Genomic DNA, 20,303 nt, shown 5'->3' with positions numbered 1-20,303 from the left:
ATTTCTCAGTGAGTATAAAAATATTCAATATTAAAATAATAGAAATATATAAAAATATTTAAAAATCTGTTAAAAATTGGAGACAAGAAAACTGACTGAATATTAAGTAGAGTTTGATGTATTTTTTGAATTTCCAAAAGGCATCAGCTAAGTCCCCTGGTCAGAAACTCTAAAAGCAAATAATCAGCTCTGGAATATGAGAGAGGATCATCCTGTGCATTTAAGCAAACAGATTGAAAGTAGGAAACAAAGGTGAGAATAAATGGCTAGCTTTCATGTTAATGGAAGGTCATAGGAGGAATCCTTAGGAGTATGTACTTGAAACCCATTCCACTAAATGTATTTGTAAGTGATCCCCAAAAGGTCATGAATAGGTGGCCAGATTTGCTGATTAATTCCAAAATATTCAGGAAATGAAGAAAAGGACTGACTGTAAAGAGTTTCAGAAAGTTTTTCCAAGATTCTTTTGACAGTAAAATGTCTGATGAAATTCAGTGTAGGTAACTGTGAAGTGATATATGCAAGAATACTATTCCTAAATTCACATATAAAATAATGGTCTCTGAACATGACTGTGATTACTCAAGAATCATCAACAGACTAAATCAAGTGTCTGAACAATTGTAGTATGAAGTTTTCAGGTCATAACTGTACAGGAGCAAAAGTGATTCCTCCGCAGCTTCACCATAAGTAAACGGTTTTCCTGGGATTGGTAGCTTGGCAGCTTCAGTCATAATTTGTTAGCTGGATTTAATATTTTTTGCTATAGTCAAAGTCTCAAAATGTAGGAGTTCAACTGAAAACTCTTTAAAGTGAAGATAAGTAAAGATGTTTCTGAGAAGTACACAGAATTTTCTGTTGCTCTTTCAAATATATTGGCCAAAGTCATTCCAGATGGACTTTGGAAAATATTTCTAATCACAAGTCACTAATTAAACAAAAAAAAAAGAAAATACTGAAAAGGCTCCCCTCCCCCCCCCTTCCCAATCCACCTCCCTGGACTGAAATTAAAATCTGTGAATACAGTGTGCTATTTTTTTTTTTCAATCACTTGCTTCTCTGTTCTGTAGAAACATCTGTATATTAACAAAGAGGGTCTTCAGACCAGAGGATGTTTTCATACATATGCCTTGGAAGTCAAGATTCTGAAAGAAGAAGCAAAAGCTGTGGCAGCATATTATGGCTTTAACATATGTATATGTATGAGTACCTTCTACATTTTAAAACTGATTTTTCAGTATTCCAAAAGCAAAATATACAATTGGAATGTGTTTTCTACAGCTTTGCAAAAATATGTCTTTAGAAATCTTAAGTCCTCCATGAAAAATGAGGGAGAAGAAAGTTGTAATGGTGATAGGAGCTGCTGTTCTGCCTTGCAAAACAAGATAATCTCTGTATGTATACTAAAGGCTCCTTTAAAAAAAAAGATTGAATTTTAATGAGAACTAATAGTAAAGGCACAGGGAAAGGAAAATGTATACCTAATTGTACTTTGGTGAGAAAAAATGTCTAGAAAACTAAAGTTAATTTGGCTTCCCAATAGCATGCTCAGCCTCTCAGCAAAATGTCATCCCTATCATCATCTTCTTAAGGCAGAGCTAAGGTTATCAGGATTTCAGCACTTCTGAGTGAGTGTTCTGGCAGCATTGAAACCACCAGTTCAGAGTTTTCCTCTAAATCACAAATCTGCCTGTGTCCTTGATGACATAAAGGTTAAGTTGCAGCTCATTAATGATCATCAATCTTGATTTGCAAGATTGCAAATCTTCTTTTTTTTTTTTTTTTTTTTTGGCCTTTTGCTGTGGTGCTGTGTGGTGTTGCATGGGTCTTCATAGCTTTAACTTTGCAAAATCATTGCATGGAGAGCTGGATGTTGCGAGAGCAGCAGGACTGTGGTTTGAAGAGTATTCTGCTTTGCAGAAACTCCAGTAAGAAATTGGTCACACTAGTCAATCCAGGATAAAGCCAGTTTTGTTTTCATTGCTGCCCTAAGAATTACCCATCCGGTTCAGTTTGCAACGGTACAAGTGTATGAATTGTCATCTTGTGAAACATGCCATTCCTTTGTCTCATGTATTTTTGCTGCAGTTTCTCATTCTTGCCTATTTTCCCCTCCTGCGGTGTTCTCCGTGCTATTTTACAGTAGTATTTTCTTTGAGTTTTGATGTTACCATTCAACGTGGTTATAAATCTGTTGTCTTTCCCACTGCTAGAGCTATATTGAGATTAAATGGTGAAATGAACTGTGGTGGTGAGTTGCTTTTTATTTATTTTTTTGCCTTTTTTATCATGCCGATTGATATGTACACACAAGTATATGCCTTCTAAAATCACTTGCACTCTGACATTTTTCTCCCTAATTTGTGTTAGTTTGTAAATATTTTAAGCACTGCTTGTGTGAGTTTACATTTCATTGCCTTTATTGTAACAGATCGGATTGGCTACTTGTATTGAAGTTGGAAAGTAGTGACAAATAACACAAATTACTGATAGGTGCATCAGACAAAAATATGGTCTTGAAATTTGAGTCTCATTAGTGACAATATTTTTTATACCACAGTTGCATGGTTTTATTATCTACCACAGTAAAACTGAATAAGGATAATTCTAATGAAAAAAGCTCTTTTAAATGGGAGAATGTTATTGTAACTTTAACTTGAGACATAGTAAGGTATTAAACAGTAGAGACTGTGTCCTGTCACGCAGTAAACATTTAACAAATAAAAAATAAACTGTTGAGAAAAATTAACAGTATAATATGGTAAGCTGTCTCATTTTTTGGTGTCTGGGTGTTGAAATAGGATGTGGCCCTGAAGGTCAACGGAGAGAAACAAGATGAAGTCATCTTTAGTGTGAAAATGTTTAGCTAGCAATCCTGAAAATTAATCAAGAACTTTAGCTCACTAAGCTGGGATGTAAGAATAGGGTTGATATAAATGAAAATGATTAACAATATATATCTATGCTGTGCTTCCATTATGATGTACATGAAGTCTTGCAGTGATTCATCTTTAAGCATGTAAGTTCTAACTCAGTACTGGTGACTAGTAATCTAGTTAGGCCTTACAATTATGCTAACTACACTCTGCTTAGATTTTCTTATATTGTATCTAAAAATAAATCATATAACCAGTTCCAAAACTGACGTGTATTCTGTCCTTCATAGGATGATAGCAATATCAAAGAGATGATGGGTTGTCTTGGCAAAGTGGCATGTTAGCAAGATCTTTTGGAAATAGGTATTGTCAGTATATGGCCATGAGACTCCGGAGAATCTCAGAGATTTTGTGTAGCTGAGTAATTCTATACTTTCTGAACGGAGTTACATACAGAGTTGTCTTCTCTTTTTCTTGGTAGCTCACTGGCAGACTTTCTCTTGCATTGGTATGTGCTATATGTAATAGTAATGTTAGAAAATGCAACAAAACACTCTTCCGCTTTACCTTTTAATTCCTTGTATCAACACTTGAAAAATATCATAAAGTTTTCATGCATTGTTAACTGTTTCTAATCTGTGGGGCCTTTTACCAATTTGTTTCCTGCAAAATGATTTTATTATATAGTTATCTTGCTATTTGGTTTACCTTACAGATAGTTCATCTTTTTTCAATGGGGAAAGAAACCAGATTCACACTGTTACAAATGGAGTGACAGTTTTCAAAATCTTGACTATTGTGTGTGTCAAACAAAGAATTTGCATTTTTATGTGACTTAACTGAATTATAAATCATGATAAGCATGAGCAAGTATATAAGTACATTTGTAGGTCTTAAGGTAAATAGGAAATGTGGTATAGTAAACAAAAAAAAAAAACAATTTCATGAAACAGTCTGTAGTAAGTCTTATGAAAAATTTTGAAAGATCCAATTATCTTTATTAATTCTTCAGATTATTGCTAGATGACAGATTGTGGTGTTTTTCCTGTTTGTTTATTTTTCCAAAATTTGTTTCTTTTATAGTCCTTTAACAAGATCCCATGGCCAAAAAGTCTCAGAGCTGTTACGATTTTAAACTTAATGATAAGGTCTTCTATCAACCTGTCTCCAGCTCTTCACTCACTGTGTCACACAAATCCAACATGATTTATCCTATTTGTACCAGAGGGAAATTTGCTATCTTCACACTATTAGAGTGTAGTTATTCGCTTTTTAAATTCTGTTGAAGTGCCTCTTGTTTCCTTTTATTATTATTTTGTTTTTATTAAACTTGAAAATAATCTCATATTCTTTGTTCCATTATCATGCAAGCTGTATTATGAAATGCTAATGTCTGTCAATGACAATTCATTGTTCCTGGAACAAATGAGGTTTTGGTTTCTGATAGTCCCATTGCTTTCATATTCAATTTTTATGTGGCTCTTTAAAAATACGTATATGTATGCTTTGTTCTACTGATTAAATATTTGTTACATGTAGTATCTTGTTTAGTTTTTTGAATGTTGCATATCTATTTTTCTATCACAGACCTGAATGTTGTCTTTTTCCTGAATGTTCAGCTTAGAATTAAAAATATTTTAACGATCAGTTATTTCATCCAGGTATGAAGAAGAGACTCGCATAATATGCGGGATTCTGTGAAGACAGAAAAGTTTTCCTGAGTGCTGGTTTTGATTGGTTTTGTTAGTCTTATGACCTACTGACTTTTTTCCCCTCCTCATTCCTATTCATATGTACAGATAAATATAAATGTTTGGTGTGTACTAGATGTCTTTGGTGTTTTTAAGCACACAGTTTACTAGACTAAGGTTATAACTAGTATAATATTCCAGCAAAGAAGTGAGCATGTTTACCAGGTCTGTCTTGAAAGGCTTCCTCTCTTCTCCAAAATTTTAAGTCAGTATAAGCAAATATAATAAGCATATGCATTTTGAAAACAGATTTGGAGTATCAGAAAGAATTAGAACAGATATTCAACAAAGGTTTCAGTACAATGAATGTGTATTTCAAATAAGTTATCTTAAATGTGCTTTTGACAGTGACAATTTGCAAACATATCTTGCTGAAAATAATCTCAGTATAAGTTGTCTGCAAAAAGTAAAAGCTAGAGTTTCCATTTCTTCAGGATGATCTAAATTGCATTTAGGAAAAGCTGTTCTGGTACATAATTTTTCCATGAGTCAGTTGAGGTTTTGTTAGGATGTCTTTAGGCATGTAGCATTCATTATTTTTTTTCATCCACATTGTTAGAAGTGAGACTCAGCTGCATAATTAAGAGTAGGGTTATACATTGAAGGTATGATCTTACTTTCATTTTAGATGAGGAGAGATGCAGACTAAGGCAGTAATTGTAACCAACTCTGGAGCTGGTAGGCCAGTTGAAATATGCCAGATGCTGACTAATGAAAACCTTTGAAAGCTTGCAGAAAGAATGGTGTATACTTCCTAGTACACAATACCAGATTATTCCCCTTGCACTCCACAAAGAGAGCACGCTGTCTTTCACCCACCCACTGAAGCCCTCAGGCATGTTCAGTATCTGCACATATAGAACAGTACATTCAACACTATTTTAATTCCTCTGGGCTACTCAGTAAGGCGTCTTTCTTTTCCCTGGTAAAGGTGTAGCTTCTTTTTTTCCTCTCTTTTTGATGATGACTTCCTCTGAAGTCTTCAGTGCCCATCTGCAGAAGGAAAGTTTCATACAAATGTCTATATGGTTTAAGGGGAAGTCATTTTCTTAGTTATTATAACGTATGTTCAAACTAAGTAAGTACTTAGCATGAGCAAAAGTGGTAAGTTTCTTTGATCAAGAAATCTGGCAGGCTGGCATCTGATCTGCATGCCAGCTCATCTTTTAGGATATCTTAAATATGTGAAGGTAAAAGCAAATATGTAATAACTATCAAGGAAGCATTGGGAAAGATATAAGGGAAGTTTGGTTAAAGAGCAGGGTAGTGGAGATGAATGAAAGTCAGAAGGATTGCTTCTTAAAGTGATCCAAATAAAATAAAAAAGATAATGTAGCTTGAAAGGCTGAGTGTGAAAATGTGGTAAGGGAGGCCAAAAGAGCATGAGGAGCAAGTTGCAAAAAAAGGTTGAAATGTGTTAATCAATGAAGTCAATAAATTTAGTTAATTTGATTGTCCTTTTAATACAACAGAAGCAGGATATCTACCACAGGCCCTTCACATCCAATAGATAATTAAGTAGAAAAGTAGAATACAGAGAAGATACAGCCATAGCACTATGGCCGTATGGTGCTATAACTAAATGAATCTTTCTGTGTTCACTGCAAAGAGTTACGAAGCTTCCGCTTACCATACTAAATTTTTTAAGGGGCTTATCAGAGGATTGACACCAAATTGAAATGTCAGTTGAAGAGGCTAATCAACAGATAGAAGAATAACAAATATGATAAGGTGATATTCACCTACTAGCTCTTAAGGAGTTTGAGGTTGAAATAGGTGAACTACGAACTTTACTGTATAACTTTGTAACAGGAAGTTACTGAAGGTGGTGCACAATTTTAAAAAAGATTCCAGTGGAGACCTAGATAACTACAATCTGGTAATACAGTTTGTAATGGGCAATGTGGTGGAATGTATATGGGGAGTATAATGGACAAACAGTTAAATACAGCATTTTGGGGGAATAGTCAATGCTTTTCTTGGAAAAAAGGAAATCAGACTTCACAAATCTGTATGTTCTTTAAGAGAATGAACAAGGACATTGAAAGATAAAGTTGACAAATACAGTCCAAAAGGCTGTATTTCCAGAAGTCATCCAAACTTCCTTCACAAAGGTTCTTACGGAAAGTAAGTTCAGGGGATAATAGGAAAGATTCTTATATAGGTAAACAACTGTTTAAAAAATAGCAAACAGAGAATAGAAGTTATTAGTCAGTTTTTCTCCTTGAGGGGTAGACAACTATCAAAGTTCTATAGGGTTATATACTGTGGAAGTGTTTGGGTTCTTTTTTTTTTAAAAAAACCAGAGGTTACAAAGGCTACTTAGAGGATTACTGTGAAGAGGAAAACAAGAGGAAAACATCCTTAACGTCACAATGACTGGTTGTTAAATTGGCAGGTGAAATTTAAGATTAATATCAAGTGAGATATAAGGAGAAAAATTTTATGAATCCATGCATAAGGTTATTCGTTTTGCACTGACTATTATCATTCAGGACAGAGATCTTCAGATTGTAATGGACTGTTTCATGAAAATGTCAGTGCAGTGATTATCAATGGTCAAAAAATTAAGGATTGTTAGGAAAGATGAGGAGAGCAAGAACAAAAATACCTTTAAACCACTGTGTAAATCAATTTTGTCTTTTCTGGGCATTTCCAGCTTTTGCAAGTTTGAGAGATTTTTTAAAAAATTCTAATACAGGATTAGCTCTTTCTGTCTAGCTCCACCTCAGAATTCTGGAGTCCCATCAAAAAGGTTGTGATAAAGTCCATAAAAATGATAAGTAACAGTGGAAATGTAAACAGAAATAACACTTATCTACTTGTTCTAGGATGAGATTTATTAAAAATTAGTTGAAACTGAAGTGGCCAGCTCAAAGAAATTAAAACTGGGTAGATTTTTCCACAGCGTGTAGTTAGCAGTGGAAGTCCTTGGCACAAGGTATTTTGAGTGCTATTGCAGAATGGAAGTCTGCTGAGGGTAGCTAAGAAATGTGGACATTACATCTAGTTCACCGAATTCACAAGCCACAAGTTGAGGGCTGGAAGAACACTTGGAGAAGGTAGCACTGGATAATTCCTGAGGCTCTGCTTTTGGATAAAATTGGAGATGCTCCAAGTCCTTTGGTCTGTCTTAGTTTAGTACTTCTAGTAGTTCACCTGCTACTGCTTCACCCAGGTATGTTGGAGAGGACCTTCCATCTTACTGGGCTGTGAAATAGTCTGGATCCAGAGCCAGGAGAAATCTCCTGTTTGCTCAGTACAAGTTTCTCTGATTCTTTTGGGTGTGGAAGAGTTAAGACTCAGAAAATTGAGGTGAATTTTCTAAATAGTCTTTGTGATACGAGGCAGAATACATTACCGTGATTAGAGTACTGCTAATTACGTGCTTATACTTTTCTGGAGTCTGATTTGCAAAAACTATGAAGACTGAAATCAGTAGAAACTAGCCTTTGAGTATGAAAGTGTTTTAGAAATGCTCTGCTTTGAAAGTAACAAGTCCTTGACATTTCGTTTAGGTACAGCTTTAGTAGACATTTTTTACTTAATCTCTCCAGGATTCCCTTATCAATAAGTAAATAAGATTATGATATTCTCCTTACCTCACTTGAGGGATGGGAAAGAGTTGTAAAGAATTGTAAAGATTAATTGTGAACCATTTTTCTGCTGTAGTGATGAGCACCTTATACTGAATGTAACTAAGAAATGAACAGCTCAAATGAATATTTGAGTAGCCTGGATTACATCAAGCTTGTATTGAAATACAAGGATAGACAAAATACTGAAAGCTCTACAGCTTCTGAACATGATCAACTAGTGTATTAAAAGGTGGTAGTGCCATAGAAAAATATTTGTGGCTGTAAGACTGTATTGAAATGCATGTCTACAAACAAGAGAAATTAAAGTTTCATAGCAGAGCTTAGTTCCACTTGCTTCCATTTTGGATGCTACATTTAAATGTTGAATGTTATTATTGCGTGTTTGTGGATTTCAGTGATTTGTTTTAATTTTTTTCTTAATGGATGGACTTTAATCTGAAATTCAAGTTGGTGCACATCATTAATGAAAATTCTGGAATTGAGCAGTTTTGCTGTTGTGCGTACACATGCGCGCACACATGCACACAAATCGTATATTTCTATGTGTGTGTATATATACACGTGTACTGCCTTCATAATTTAGACATAGGACTTTAATCATGCTAGACTTTTAACAGAAAGGAGGAAGAAGAAGAAGAAAAGAGAGTGATTTTGCCTGTTCACTGAACGTTGTTCAAGAAAATGGTAGAAATATTTTGGCAAAACCCCTCCTCTTATTAGCATACTTTTGTTTACTCTAGGACTTGGTCAGTACAATTTACTGGCGTATCTAAGACAGCTGAGACTGCTTGAGGCAGACAAGGTTGGAATCCGGACTTTCAAATAATGCAGTTAGTCTTCGTTGGAGACCTGTGTACCTAGTCTATGTATTTGTAAAACTGCTAAGTTTTTATTTCATTCATAAATTTAGTCAATGGAAAATAATTTAGCTCCTCACAGCTTGTGACTGACGCCTTGTGGGAAATAAAAAATGAATATGTTTATATTTAAAGTAAGCTTTTATTTATTTTGCAGATGTGTTACTTTAAAGCCTTGTGATTTTTAGCTTCCTGTGCTTTTGGTTTGTGCTTAGTTACACCTGAGAAAAGGGAGACATGGAGGAAAAATTCCAGTGGTAGCAGACAAATAAAATGTAATAGCTGTGTGATGATTCTCTCTCACATGACCAAAAGAAAAAAATGTTTTGCTTTTGGCATGCTTGCTACTAAATACCCTGTCATAGTGCGTGAGGTGAGTCATGACTTGTTTATTTATAGCAGTGGCCAATCAAAGCTGAACCCTCTGAACTTCATTCAAGACAAACAGACATTTGGGATGTGTTGTAAACATTTGCTTTCTGAGCAAGCAGCAGTTTTCTCAGGAGCAAACAGAACAGGTTCCTGGGTTGTTGCTTCTAAAGCACAAAACAGACTAGAAGATCTTTGCTTGGATTACTAGACTGGTAGAGAGATATACTGCTCTTTTTTTTTCTTTTTTCTTTTTTTTTTTAACTCCCCTCCTCCTTCCTTCCATCTGAAATGCCAGACAGTGAGGATCTGGGACAAGATGAAAGGTACTGTAAACTGATTCTGGTGGCCTTTTCATATAGAATCATATAAACCAAAACTTTCTGTAATTTATCTAGATGAATTCCAGTGTTCGCATCCTAGATCTAACATCAGTTTTCTCTGCATTACAATGGATCATCTAATTCTTAGGGGGTTTCCTCTAAAACTAATCTAAGGCTTTTTAGATGAGAGAAGTATTAGATCATAATGTCTACATAGAGGTTAAGCTGTACAGCTCTTACACAATTTTAAAAATAAAGCTGAATGGGAAAAAGTACTGATTTCTACCAGGTAACTTTTCCCAACCATGGGACAACTTATAAGCCTCAAAACATCAGAGAGGTGAATAACTTATGTGGAGCTACATACTGAAAGATCCGTAACTTATTACTGTGAGATAGGGCACTGTGTCCATTTGAGGTATGCCTGTCTTTTTGAAGTTTATTTTTAATCTCAATTCACATATAAAAACAGCAGACAGGAAGAAGAGAGTGACTGGATCTAAAATTTAGTAGCAGTCTAACAAGTAAGGTTTTTCTCAAATATGTTTTCAAACAGTGCATTCCTGTGAAAATAACTGTGCTAATTATATTTAACTACATGCATATATAGTGTTATTGATGTTTGACTATGGCAGAGTTTCTAGCTTGGGTTTCTAAAAGTCTAAATGTCTTCCCTTATTTGTGATTTTTACTATTTCAATACTAATTCAAAAATTAAATGAAATACTTGATTCTGCAAAACCGCTGCTTTTTGTAATAGAAATTTGTCATATATGTGGAAACTGAGAGGCTAGTTTAAAAACAAACAATGTTTACATTTGCCGGTGTAAACAGGCAAATTTAAGAAATTTCAATGATCAGAAGTTAACATACAGTTATGGCCTGCAATTTGAATTCTAGCTACATTTAAATTTACCCATGGTGGGTGTTTCTCCAACAGGTATATCAGTGTGTTGTTCTAAGATGGGTCAAGTACCAAAAGTACTTTTCTGCTTTTCTATTGTAGGTCAGTATGTTCAGACACAGTCACCTACTTGGATACATGTGGGTGAATGGATCCCCAGTGGCAAAACTGGGTCTCTGCATGGGTGGGGTTCACCTACACATTTCCGTTTACAGGGACTTTAAATGATGGCCTATATATGATAGATTAAAAGTAATTTTAGCAGTAGGCAACCCTTTTTTTAATCAAATGTTGATTGGTTATTGATAGCCACTGAAGTGTTAATTACTTCCCATGATCAACTGTTTGGCAGGAACTCCTGTTAAATTCTGTGTATTTCAGTACAGGAAAACAGTGATATGAACAATGCATTAAGAAGGGATTTCTCATTGTAATCATTCTTTTTTCTTTTGAATCAAGCTTACAGGATATACATCATGTCTTTCTATGGCAATGAGATTTTTTTAATCAAATACAAAATGGAAGAAAAAAATCCTACCAGTTTTGGAAAATAATATGATATTTTGGATTTTGAAATAAAATTAGTGTGGTGTTTACCAGCATGCAAAAGGAGTTAATTTGGCATGTGAAACACGTGAGGTTCTTAATGTCTAAATTCCTTTGTTCACGTCTGTCTTCATAAAGGCCCATAACAAGCTTTGCCAGTTAAATGTAACACTACAAGCCCAAACCTCAAAGACTTCTTATTTTATACATCAAAGCTTTTTTATTAATCAAAAAAAAGGAAAAATGCGTCTAAAGCAGTAACTCAGAAAGTCATCATAGGGTCTGCTGTTGCTATTTATCATTTCTGTAACTCCCATTAAATTAATTGGCCCTGATCCTAGTCCCTAATCCTTTTGTGACTTTCCTGTTGAGCAAAAAGTTTTGAGGAAATGATCCAATCAAAAAGTTCAGATTTTTCTGGATTCAATTTGCCTTTTTGTCTTGTTAGTAGCAAATGTTGGAGAACATTCTTACATAAGTGCTAATGAGATTTGGAGGAAGTCAAAACATTTTTGTCCAGGCTGAACAGAAAGGATAAAAGGAGGAGCCATGGGAACTGTACTAGAGTAATGTGGGAACTGTCCTGGAGCAGTTCATTGTTTTGCAGATTGAGAGATCTTAATGTAAATGCGCAGCTAATGGGATATTTTTGAGAGCATATTGAGTTAAAGGCATTGTTTTATGTATTAAGAAAAGGAAAAAGAGGCAGTGATGTATTTGTAGAAGCTGTAGAACGAATTGTGTTCTCTGATTGATTGCAGCATCCCACAAGCCTTATAGCTCCTACTCAGATGCAGTCAAATACTTACATACTCTCCCCTCCTGAAATCATGTCCTACATTAGAAAATACGTACTATTGCTTTACCAATATATTTCATTAACATCATAGTTAAACACGTAATATTGGTTAGTAGTCTGTTAGTCAGCCTGTGAATTTAAATACTTAATAATTAATTAACATATACACAAATATTTCTTGGTAAGGCTAGTAAAAAGGCTAAGAGTTGTGAAGACTATGTTCCCACTTGTATCTTGTGTTTTGTTTTCTTGTATGATTCTGGGAAGTAGCAGATAAAGAGCAGGGAGCAAAGATGCTGTCAAAGGTCAAGGACTGAAAATGGTTTAGCATAAGGACAATACTTTCCCCCAATAATTCTCTATCAGGCCTCCCATAGTTTTGATGTGAGATGGTGTAATTAATAACAAAAGATTTGCCAGTTCATGAGGAATCTAATTATGGTTAAGAAAATATTAAGTACTGTGTATATTCTATTCTAAAGTGATGTAAGCATACAGCTAAATGTGCCTCAAAGAAACACAGAGGTATAAAGTCCTGTATTAGGACAATCTCTTTGTTGTTCTAATCACTGTAATGTGCCTCTGTTTGAATAGGATGGTACACTGAACTGTTAGCCAATAAAGCTATATTATATTTTTGAACTATTATCTAGTTAATGTATGAACTTACAAAAATCAAGATTCAGTTTTAAGTTAAATCTACCTGTTATTTAATTACAGAAAGCATGCTGGTTTATAATGGTATAAGAATAGATGTTTCTTCTACTAATTTTAACAAATGTTTCATTTTTCTTTTATGATTGAATTCAATGCACAAGTGTAGGCAAAAAGTGGTTAGATCATGCTAGGAACGCTCAGTAATGCATTGAAATAAATGATGACCTGCCCATACTGCACACAGGAAGACTCATGGACAGCAGTCAGAATGAAGTGCCTCACAGAGAGTGTTAAAGTTTCTTTGTAGTAATATTACCCAGAAAGTCATCATGAGTGTTTTTGTGGGTTAAAGTAGTCTTTGTCTGGCACTTGAAAATCAAATTTTCCTTTTTGTGCAACTGCTGTGCAATGCAGGGAATGCCCAGCTCATCTTTCCTAGCTGATTGACTTTGAGAGACCATGAACGAAGTATCCCAGTGAAGAAGAGGCTGAAGGAGAAAAAGGAATTGAACATTTATGAGAAAGAGTTAAGTGAATTATCTTTGAGGGAGAAAAATAAAAGTTAAGGAATTGCTTTTAACAACTGGGCAGAGTTGTTTAAAGTTCTGCAAATAGAACTTTACAAGGAAGTCTACAGGGAACAAGACTTCCTTACATATGTAAACAAAAACAGTGCAATAAAAATGTCTCTTTGGCATCACCAGTTTCAGTTCCAAGCTGACCTGGAAGATCCCAGGCCTTTTACTGTTTTGGTAAAAAGACAACAATATGTAGAGTGTCATATTACTGAAGTTTTTATTTAAATAGAAAGGGAGTCTCTAATAGTATTTATGTGACACTGACAGAATTATTTTCTCATGCAGAGCCATTTTAAAAATCAAAAAAAAATTTACTAAATCATGGCTTTGGATTAACAACACATAACTATCAGATGACATTTTACATTGTAAATGGCCTCGAGCTGGAATAGCTGATATTCTTCTCCACAAATCAGACATGAATGGCCAAAGGAAGTGTTTCCTATGAGAGTTGACTCATTAATTTGCTTCAGAAAGTCTTTGTAGAGAAGATGAACTCTGAAATGTCCCAAATTTAGTCAGAGTGTATTTTGTTGATCTGACAGCAAGAAGACACTTAGAGCAGTCTGCTGTGTTGAGGAACTTGTGTACTGGAATTACTTTGAGAAGAGTTGGTGTTAATCAGTTTGTATCTGACTGTCTGAAGGAAGACTATAAAGCTCCTGATTAAGACTGTCTAGAATGACTGGGGTTGTACATCACAGCTTTCTTGAAAGAAGAGTTAAACGCCTCCCCTCCAGAGTAAAATCATAGTAGCTATTTTTTTTTAGGCAACCGAAATGACATATTCCTTGCAAAACACTTGAGTGTTTTTATAATGCAAGTATTGCATTCTTTGTAGGAGAAGTTTGTTCTTGGCTAGCAACATAAGGATGAAATCTTTGTTTACAGGATTGATAGAGTTTAGAAGCACATTGGTGGTAAGATGCTCCTATAAATTTTGGACAGGAGAAAACATCATAGTGACTAGTTAAAAAAAACTCTGCAGGAAGTGTACTGAGGGAGAGATCAAAGGTTGATTATGTTCTATTTTTTTTGAAAGTCGTGTTACCTTACTAGACTGCTGGCAGTCCACTGAGGAAAAAAAAATCCAGCGTTATCAAATGTTAATGCTGATTATTTAAGCATGTTGATTTTACAGTCATATTATGAAAAATATTCTTAGTCAAGAAATAAAAGGGGCATGCATGTTACATGTTACTGAAAGCTGTGAAATACGACCTTTTAACTTTTTATTGCACACCTCCTGAGAAGACAGCAAAAGTAAATTGTACCCACTCACTGTTATTAAAAAGCACACATTTGAAATGCTGAATGAAGATAGATGAGGTCAGAAAGAAAACACTTTAAGTCTGAGAAGTGGTGTTGCATGGTATTAACAGAAAGAATTCGTTTAGGTCCTACAAACAATGTATATGAGCTACAAAGAGGACTAATAGCTAAAGGGTAATTTTAGTTTGGGAGATGTTATTTACTGTTTAAGGTCAATAAATACATTTTCCAACTTCAATTTAAAAACGAAATCATTCTAACTTTGTATATTGGAGAGAGTCCAAGTGCGCCTAAGCTTTAGTGTTGAGAGGATGTTGGATGTGATTGGATAAAGAATATGTTTTCCACTGTGTTAAGTGTTGGTGACAGCCTAAGGATTTTCCTTTGCACTGGTTACAGAATAGCACTGGGAAATAAATACATATTAATCAATATCTGCAAGCTGGAGAGATTGCTTTTAGAAAAAGTTTATAAACTTTGTAGCAAGTTCTTAGATGAAAGTTCTTGCTTGTTTGAGAACAGAATATATTTTTATATGCTTATTATATTCCTCATTCTTTCAGTTACAAAACATTGTTTTACAGAACTCTTTGAAGAAAGCAGAATTTTACCTGGTGCCCCAGTAATTCTCTTAAATTGCAAGTGTTACTGCCTTTGTCATAGCCACATGACACAAATTTAATTATTTTAGTATACTTAACTACTCTATTAGGATCCAAAAGTGGCACAGCATAAAACACAATTCTGCATAATTGCCTTTTAAATTAGCCACATAGATCATTAAGATGCTATGCTGTGAGTTCAGTGGTATTTGTTATTGTGTCCTTCCAAGCAGTGCACACGATATTCACAAATCTGAAATACTCTATTATAATAAAGGATGATCAATATCACATTACTTTCTACTACACAGTTAAATAATAGATTTCACGAGTTTGTGACGTTAGTATTTTTCTACAATTAATTGTAATTTGTTCTTTTTACATTATTTTATGTTTTGGGGAGAGAGGTTGTTATGTTTGTTTTGAGTATGTGTTCACCTGAAATTTAAATGGAGGGGCATTTAAAATGTTATTCAGAGTTTATTATCTAGATGCCATTTTTATCTAATATCACCGTACATGAATAACTTAGACAAGGGAAGTTCTAAATGCATTTTGGCATAGGTCTTCAGGTAGGAAATGTTTGTTTCACAGAATTGTAACTACGTGATTACAGTCATTCACTTTTGCACTGTGGTGATTCCTTTTCTCATGTGATGGGACTGTGAAAGCTTTGAAAAAGTTAACTTTCTAGATTCGATTTTACTTACAGTTTACACACGATTTAATTTAGTTTTGTTTTATATTTAACTCCTGGTAACCTATAAAGTTTGTCCTTAGATATCCATGTCACTTATAGCTGCATTGTTTTATCAGATTTTTACATTCTGAGCTTGTACTGCTTAAGTGCTCCTTAAAATTTGACTTCCTATAGTCTTTCTGGATATTAATTTTTAAAAAATTGAAGAGTCACATTACCTTTATTTTGTTTTACTTATCTTTAGGAATGTAATTTTTAACTCTTCCACCTTGACTAATATATTCTAAATTATACTTACAGAATCTGCAAAGATGCCAGATGTGTGTTTACAGTTGGGAAATCGAGAAGATGTAAAAGCTCTATAATTACGAACTCTGTGTTTATGTAGATACAATCCTTCAGTTTTGCCACATCATGTTGTACTTTGTCACTGCTGCAGTTCTGAGTAGTCTCTATATATGAAGATGCATATAAAGCTGTATACACATAATTTAAAAAAAAATCTGGCACATCATGAAGAGATCTTTAAACTAGTAACATGAGAGCTCCTGACCTTTCTGAGAACTTGATGAGGCTTTGCTTGAACAGATGTCTAGATACAAAATGAGAGCCATGACACCATTAGTCATTTTTAGAGAAAGCAATGCCACTGACTCTGCTGGCAAGAGTCTCTGACTGTGATGGGTTGAAGCATCTGGGGAAGGGGAGTGATGTTTTTTACAGCTGCTGGGTAGCAGTTTATACCTTTGCTCGGTTTTAGAAATGATGGAGTAGTTTGTCAGAAGGATTTGAACAATTAATTTTCTCTCTGAATATCTTCAATTTTCTTAACAGTAGTTTTAGCTGTAGCAGTTTAAATCAAACTCAGTGTAAGAAATCAGAATATAAAACTTTATTTCTGAATTGATGCTCCAAAAAAATTGAAGATGTTCAGAGAGATTTGACTATTTATATCATCAACTACTTATATCATCAGCTCAAATCAAGAAACACCCTGATAGGAGTTCTTTGGCAGAAAGTATTGAGTTCACGTTTAAGTAATTTACTAAGGTACTATGAATAACTCTTAACATTATGCTGAAGTAGTTTAGCTGGATGATGTCAGAGTCATGCACCCCACGTTTATTAGGTATCTGCAACACTTCATGAATCTTTTTTTTTTTCTTTTTTCATTTAAATGTGATGATTGAAAAATGAATTTATTTGGAGCATGCATGGTTACTTGCCTTTCGGCTTTGGAGCTAATGCATGTTTAGTGTCTATCTCTGTTTTCTACAAAAGTGTGACAGAACCTCTGTCTTTACATACATATTGATATACTTTGCACCCCCCTTCTTTCTTTTGCCCTCTGCTTTCCCCAGGATCTCTGTTGCTGCCCCCTTGTTCCCACCCTCTGACCTCTAGATAACACTTAAGCTCAAACAGGCTCTGGGGAAAAAGGACAAGAGGGACACAGCTGTACCTGGGACTGATATTTATGAGGGGACACGAACAAGAAGAGGCAGTATGTGGCATCTAACTGTCATACTAATGATCAGTATTCTAACTTTCTTACTGTCTCATTGCCTAAGATCAGATTGAGACCTAAAAATAGTCTCTGTCATTCCTTATAAAATAAAAAAGTGTGGCCATAAGATGTCTCTCATGGTTTCATGTGGCTTAGCACTACAAGTACGAAGTATTCTTTTGTGGAGTAAACGTTGTTCTGGGTTTGTAATATTTTCAAGTAAACATCACCTCTACAATCCACTCCTCTTCCTTGGTTTCTTCTCTGTCAAAAGACCAAATTCAGAGGATGCAACCAAAGCGTCTAGCAATGTGTTCTGTCCGTGCTGCAGCTCTTACTCCTGTCTTTTCAGCCTGGCAAAAGAAAACATTGTTAACACCTAAGAGAAGCAACTCCAACTTCCTTTTGAGCTGTTGTTGTTCAGTTGTCCCAATGCATCTTATAATATCTTCTTATTATCAATCTGTGTTGTTACGTCAGTGGTTGCTAGATTTGCATTTTATTGTAGCTTACATCTTTATTTTTTTCTGGTTTTCCAATAAAGTTAATAAGCCAATGACCTACAATTGACCTATATATTTTTAAGTGCTGTTCTAATAGCCAGCATCAGAGCTATCTTTTTCTCTCCTTATGCTTCCATTAAGCTCCACTTTAAATCTATCAATAGCTTTAAATAAAGGATAGGAGTAAAGTCTATAAAATGATTTTACAGTTCATACTGCTGCCATAATAGTAGTTTTCAACACTAGGGTAAACATGCAGCTCTTGAGTAGATACTATTAATGCTGCAGAGTGGTTTACAAAAGCAGGGAACAATGTTTCTTTAAGGAGAATAACCTATTCTTAAAAATCACATGTCTGTATTTTGTCATAAGACAAAAAAGTGCCTGAGTGTTTTTTCTCAAGCCAGTAGTTATCACAGAGGATGGAAATAGGAATTGGGATTGTGCATGGGAGGAGAAGAAGTTCTGTTTAATGCTCCTAATAGATGGACTGGTTTCCTAATGCCTCCTGCTGGCTTCTTCCAATGTTCTTCCTGAGTTACTTAATACTTGTATTTACGTCCTCTGTCTGAGGCAACTACCTGCATGCAGCACCGTGCATGTGCAGCAAATATGTTGCATGTTCTCAATCTTACAGAAGTCATCTAGGCTGAGACACGACATTCCTACCCAGTGACTTTCAGATACAGTATTTAAAAGTTTTCTTTTTCTTTTTTCAAAGAGGGTGGAACCCCTTCACCCAGAACATTTGGTAATGTAAGAGGAGATCAAACTTCTTTAATAATATCAGGAACAAAGCAACGATTTCAGTTTTAAAGTTTAATCAGTTTTACGCAGTGGTTGAAATACTAGTTCTTCTGGTTAGCTGTGTTCTGTACTTCACTTGTACATAAGAGTTTGAATAAAAATCCCGCTTGTGTGTTGTTTAAGTTAATTTAAAATGGCTCCCCAGCATAGCTGCAATAGTGGTGTTGCCCTGTCACCACCCAGTGGCCAAGGTGATACATGGTAGTTAAATATAGGCACAGAGGAGGCTGGCATTTTGACTTAAATTATTCCTGATCTCTCTCAAAGTGAAGTTACTTAGTCACTGTATTTGAAAATAGAAGAAAATGATTCCTTTCAGTTGGAATCATTTTTATTTGTGTATTTCTAAGTAATATGTCTGCAGTGCAACAAAAAATAAAATGTCTGTAACATGCTCATGTAAGATAAAAATGGATATTGTGTATGTGGGAGAAAAATCCGAAATTATTCCCTGGCCCATATCTAAGGTTGTAAAAATTCACAAGTATAACTACAGGCAGTAGTTGGACCAAAACATACACTTCAGAATCAGCCCACACCCCTTGTGTCCTGTGTCCTTGGGAGAAATGAGAGCAATAACTTATAATTTAAGCAAAGGTGGCTTTAGGCGCAAGTACATTGCTGTCCAGGATGTCAGGCGTGTTGTCCTGGCTTTGGCTGAAATGTGTAGTTAAAGATTTCAAGGAGAATTAAATACAGGTGCAGTGTTCCTGTTGCTGAGGTATTGGGTTTGAAGTTCAGATTTTCCTTTTTATCACAATTTGTAAAAGAGAAGTGATAAATCTTTTGGTTATACAACTGAAAATATATAGATTTCTTTTTTAGTTGGAAATAAAGTATAATTATACATATCATACATATAATTAGCCACCATTTGCCTAGTTTTCTTATTGATCTGAGACCAGAAATTCAAATTAATAATGTAATCCAAAACTCTTGTTTTGGTTTGATGTTACAGTGTGATAAACTATGCTTTTTTTTTTTAGGCTACATTATTTTACTTGCTATCATGATTCATTGATCAAGGCTTCTGCCCTTTTTAGGCCATTTGACCCTTTTAATAACCTTCTCTTCGTTGCTATGCTTGTATGTCTTGTTTGCTGCCAAAGTTGTGTGCTAAAGCACACTGCTGGTGAAAGATCACTTCCCTTTAAATGCAATATCTGCATATAATCCCAACTGTGCAAAGGGAAGCATGTCAGAAGCTTATCTTTTTAGGAAAAAATATATATCTCATGTAGTCCAGTGCAATTATACATATAACTTTCTAATAAATTACTCACAGAATTCATACTTATTTTCCTTAAAAAGTTACCTCATTGGGCTGTAAACTTGTTGCTGCTACTGGAAACATCTGCATTGCAGTTCTCTGCAAATGCTGTGTGAGCTCCTGCCCATATAAAAACATTACCATATACTTCTGTTTCATAGAGACTGAGAAAGCAAAAATAACATAAGGGAGCAAAAACAATGTAAGCAACATTTTTTAACTCTTGGTTTGTGGATTCCTGCAAGTTTGTGAGCTACTTCTTAGCAATCTGTGAAATATTTATGAGGAAGAAACAAGCCTATTTTGATATGGTTGAATTTGGTTTATAGGGATCCACATCTGTTTTGAATAATGTTAGATATTTAGCAAATTAAAAAGCAGTA

The 20,303-nt window shown here is 34.8% G+C and overlaps 1 protein-coding gene across 2 annotated transcripts in view; it reads left to right on the top strand.

Annotated features, from left to right (window-relative positions):
* The window catches only part of RETREG1 (reticulophagy regulator 1), a 64,504-nt gene that overhangs the window by 29,151 nt on the left and 15,050 nt on the right, over positions 1-20,303 (top strand). Inside the window, exon 1 of one of the 2 annotated variants that reach the window (XM_062569832.1) lies at positions 9,580-9,778. The exons of the other annotated variant lie outside the window; for it this stretch is intronic. Within the exon in view, the coding sequence (XP_062425816.1) occupies positions 9,744-9,778 (35 nt within the window). The 5' untranslated portion in view covers positions 9,580-9,743. Of the gene's footprint in view, positions 1-9,579; positions 9,779-20,303 lie in introns of those variants that run through there. 2 annotated transcript variants of the gene reach the window in all.

The sequence above is a fragment of the Rhea pennata genome, chromosome 2 (assembly GCF_028389875.1).
Source record: "Rhea pennata isolate bPtePen1 chromosome 2, bPtePen1.pri, whole genome shotgun sequence".
NCBI lineage: Eukaryota > Metazoa > Chordata > Aves > Rheiformes > Rheidae > Rhea > Rhea pennata.
This window is presented reverse-complemented; position numbering and strand designations above follow the sequence as displayed.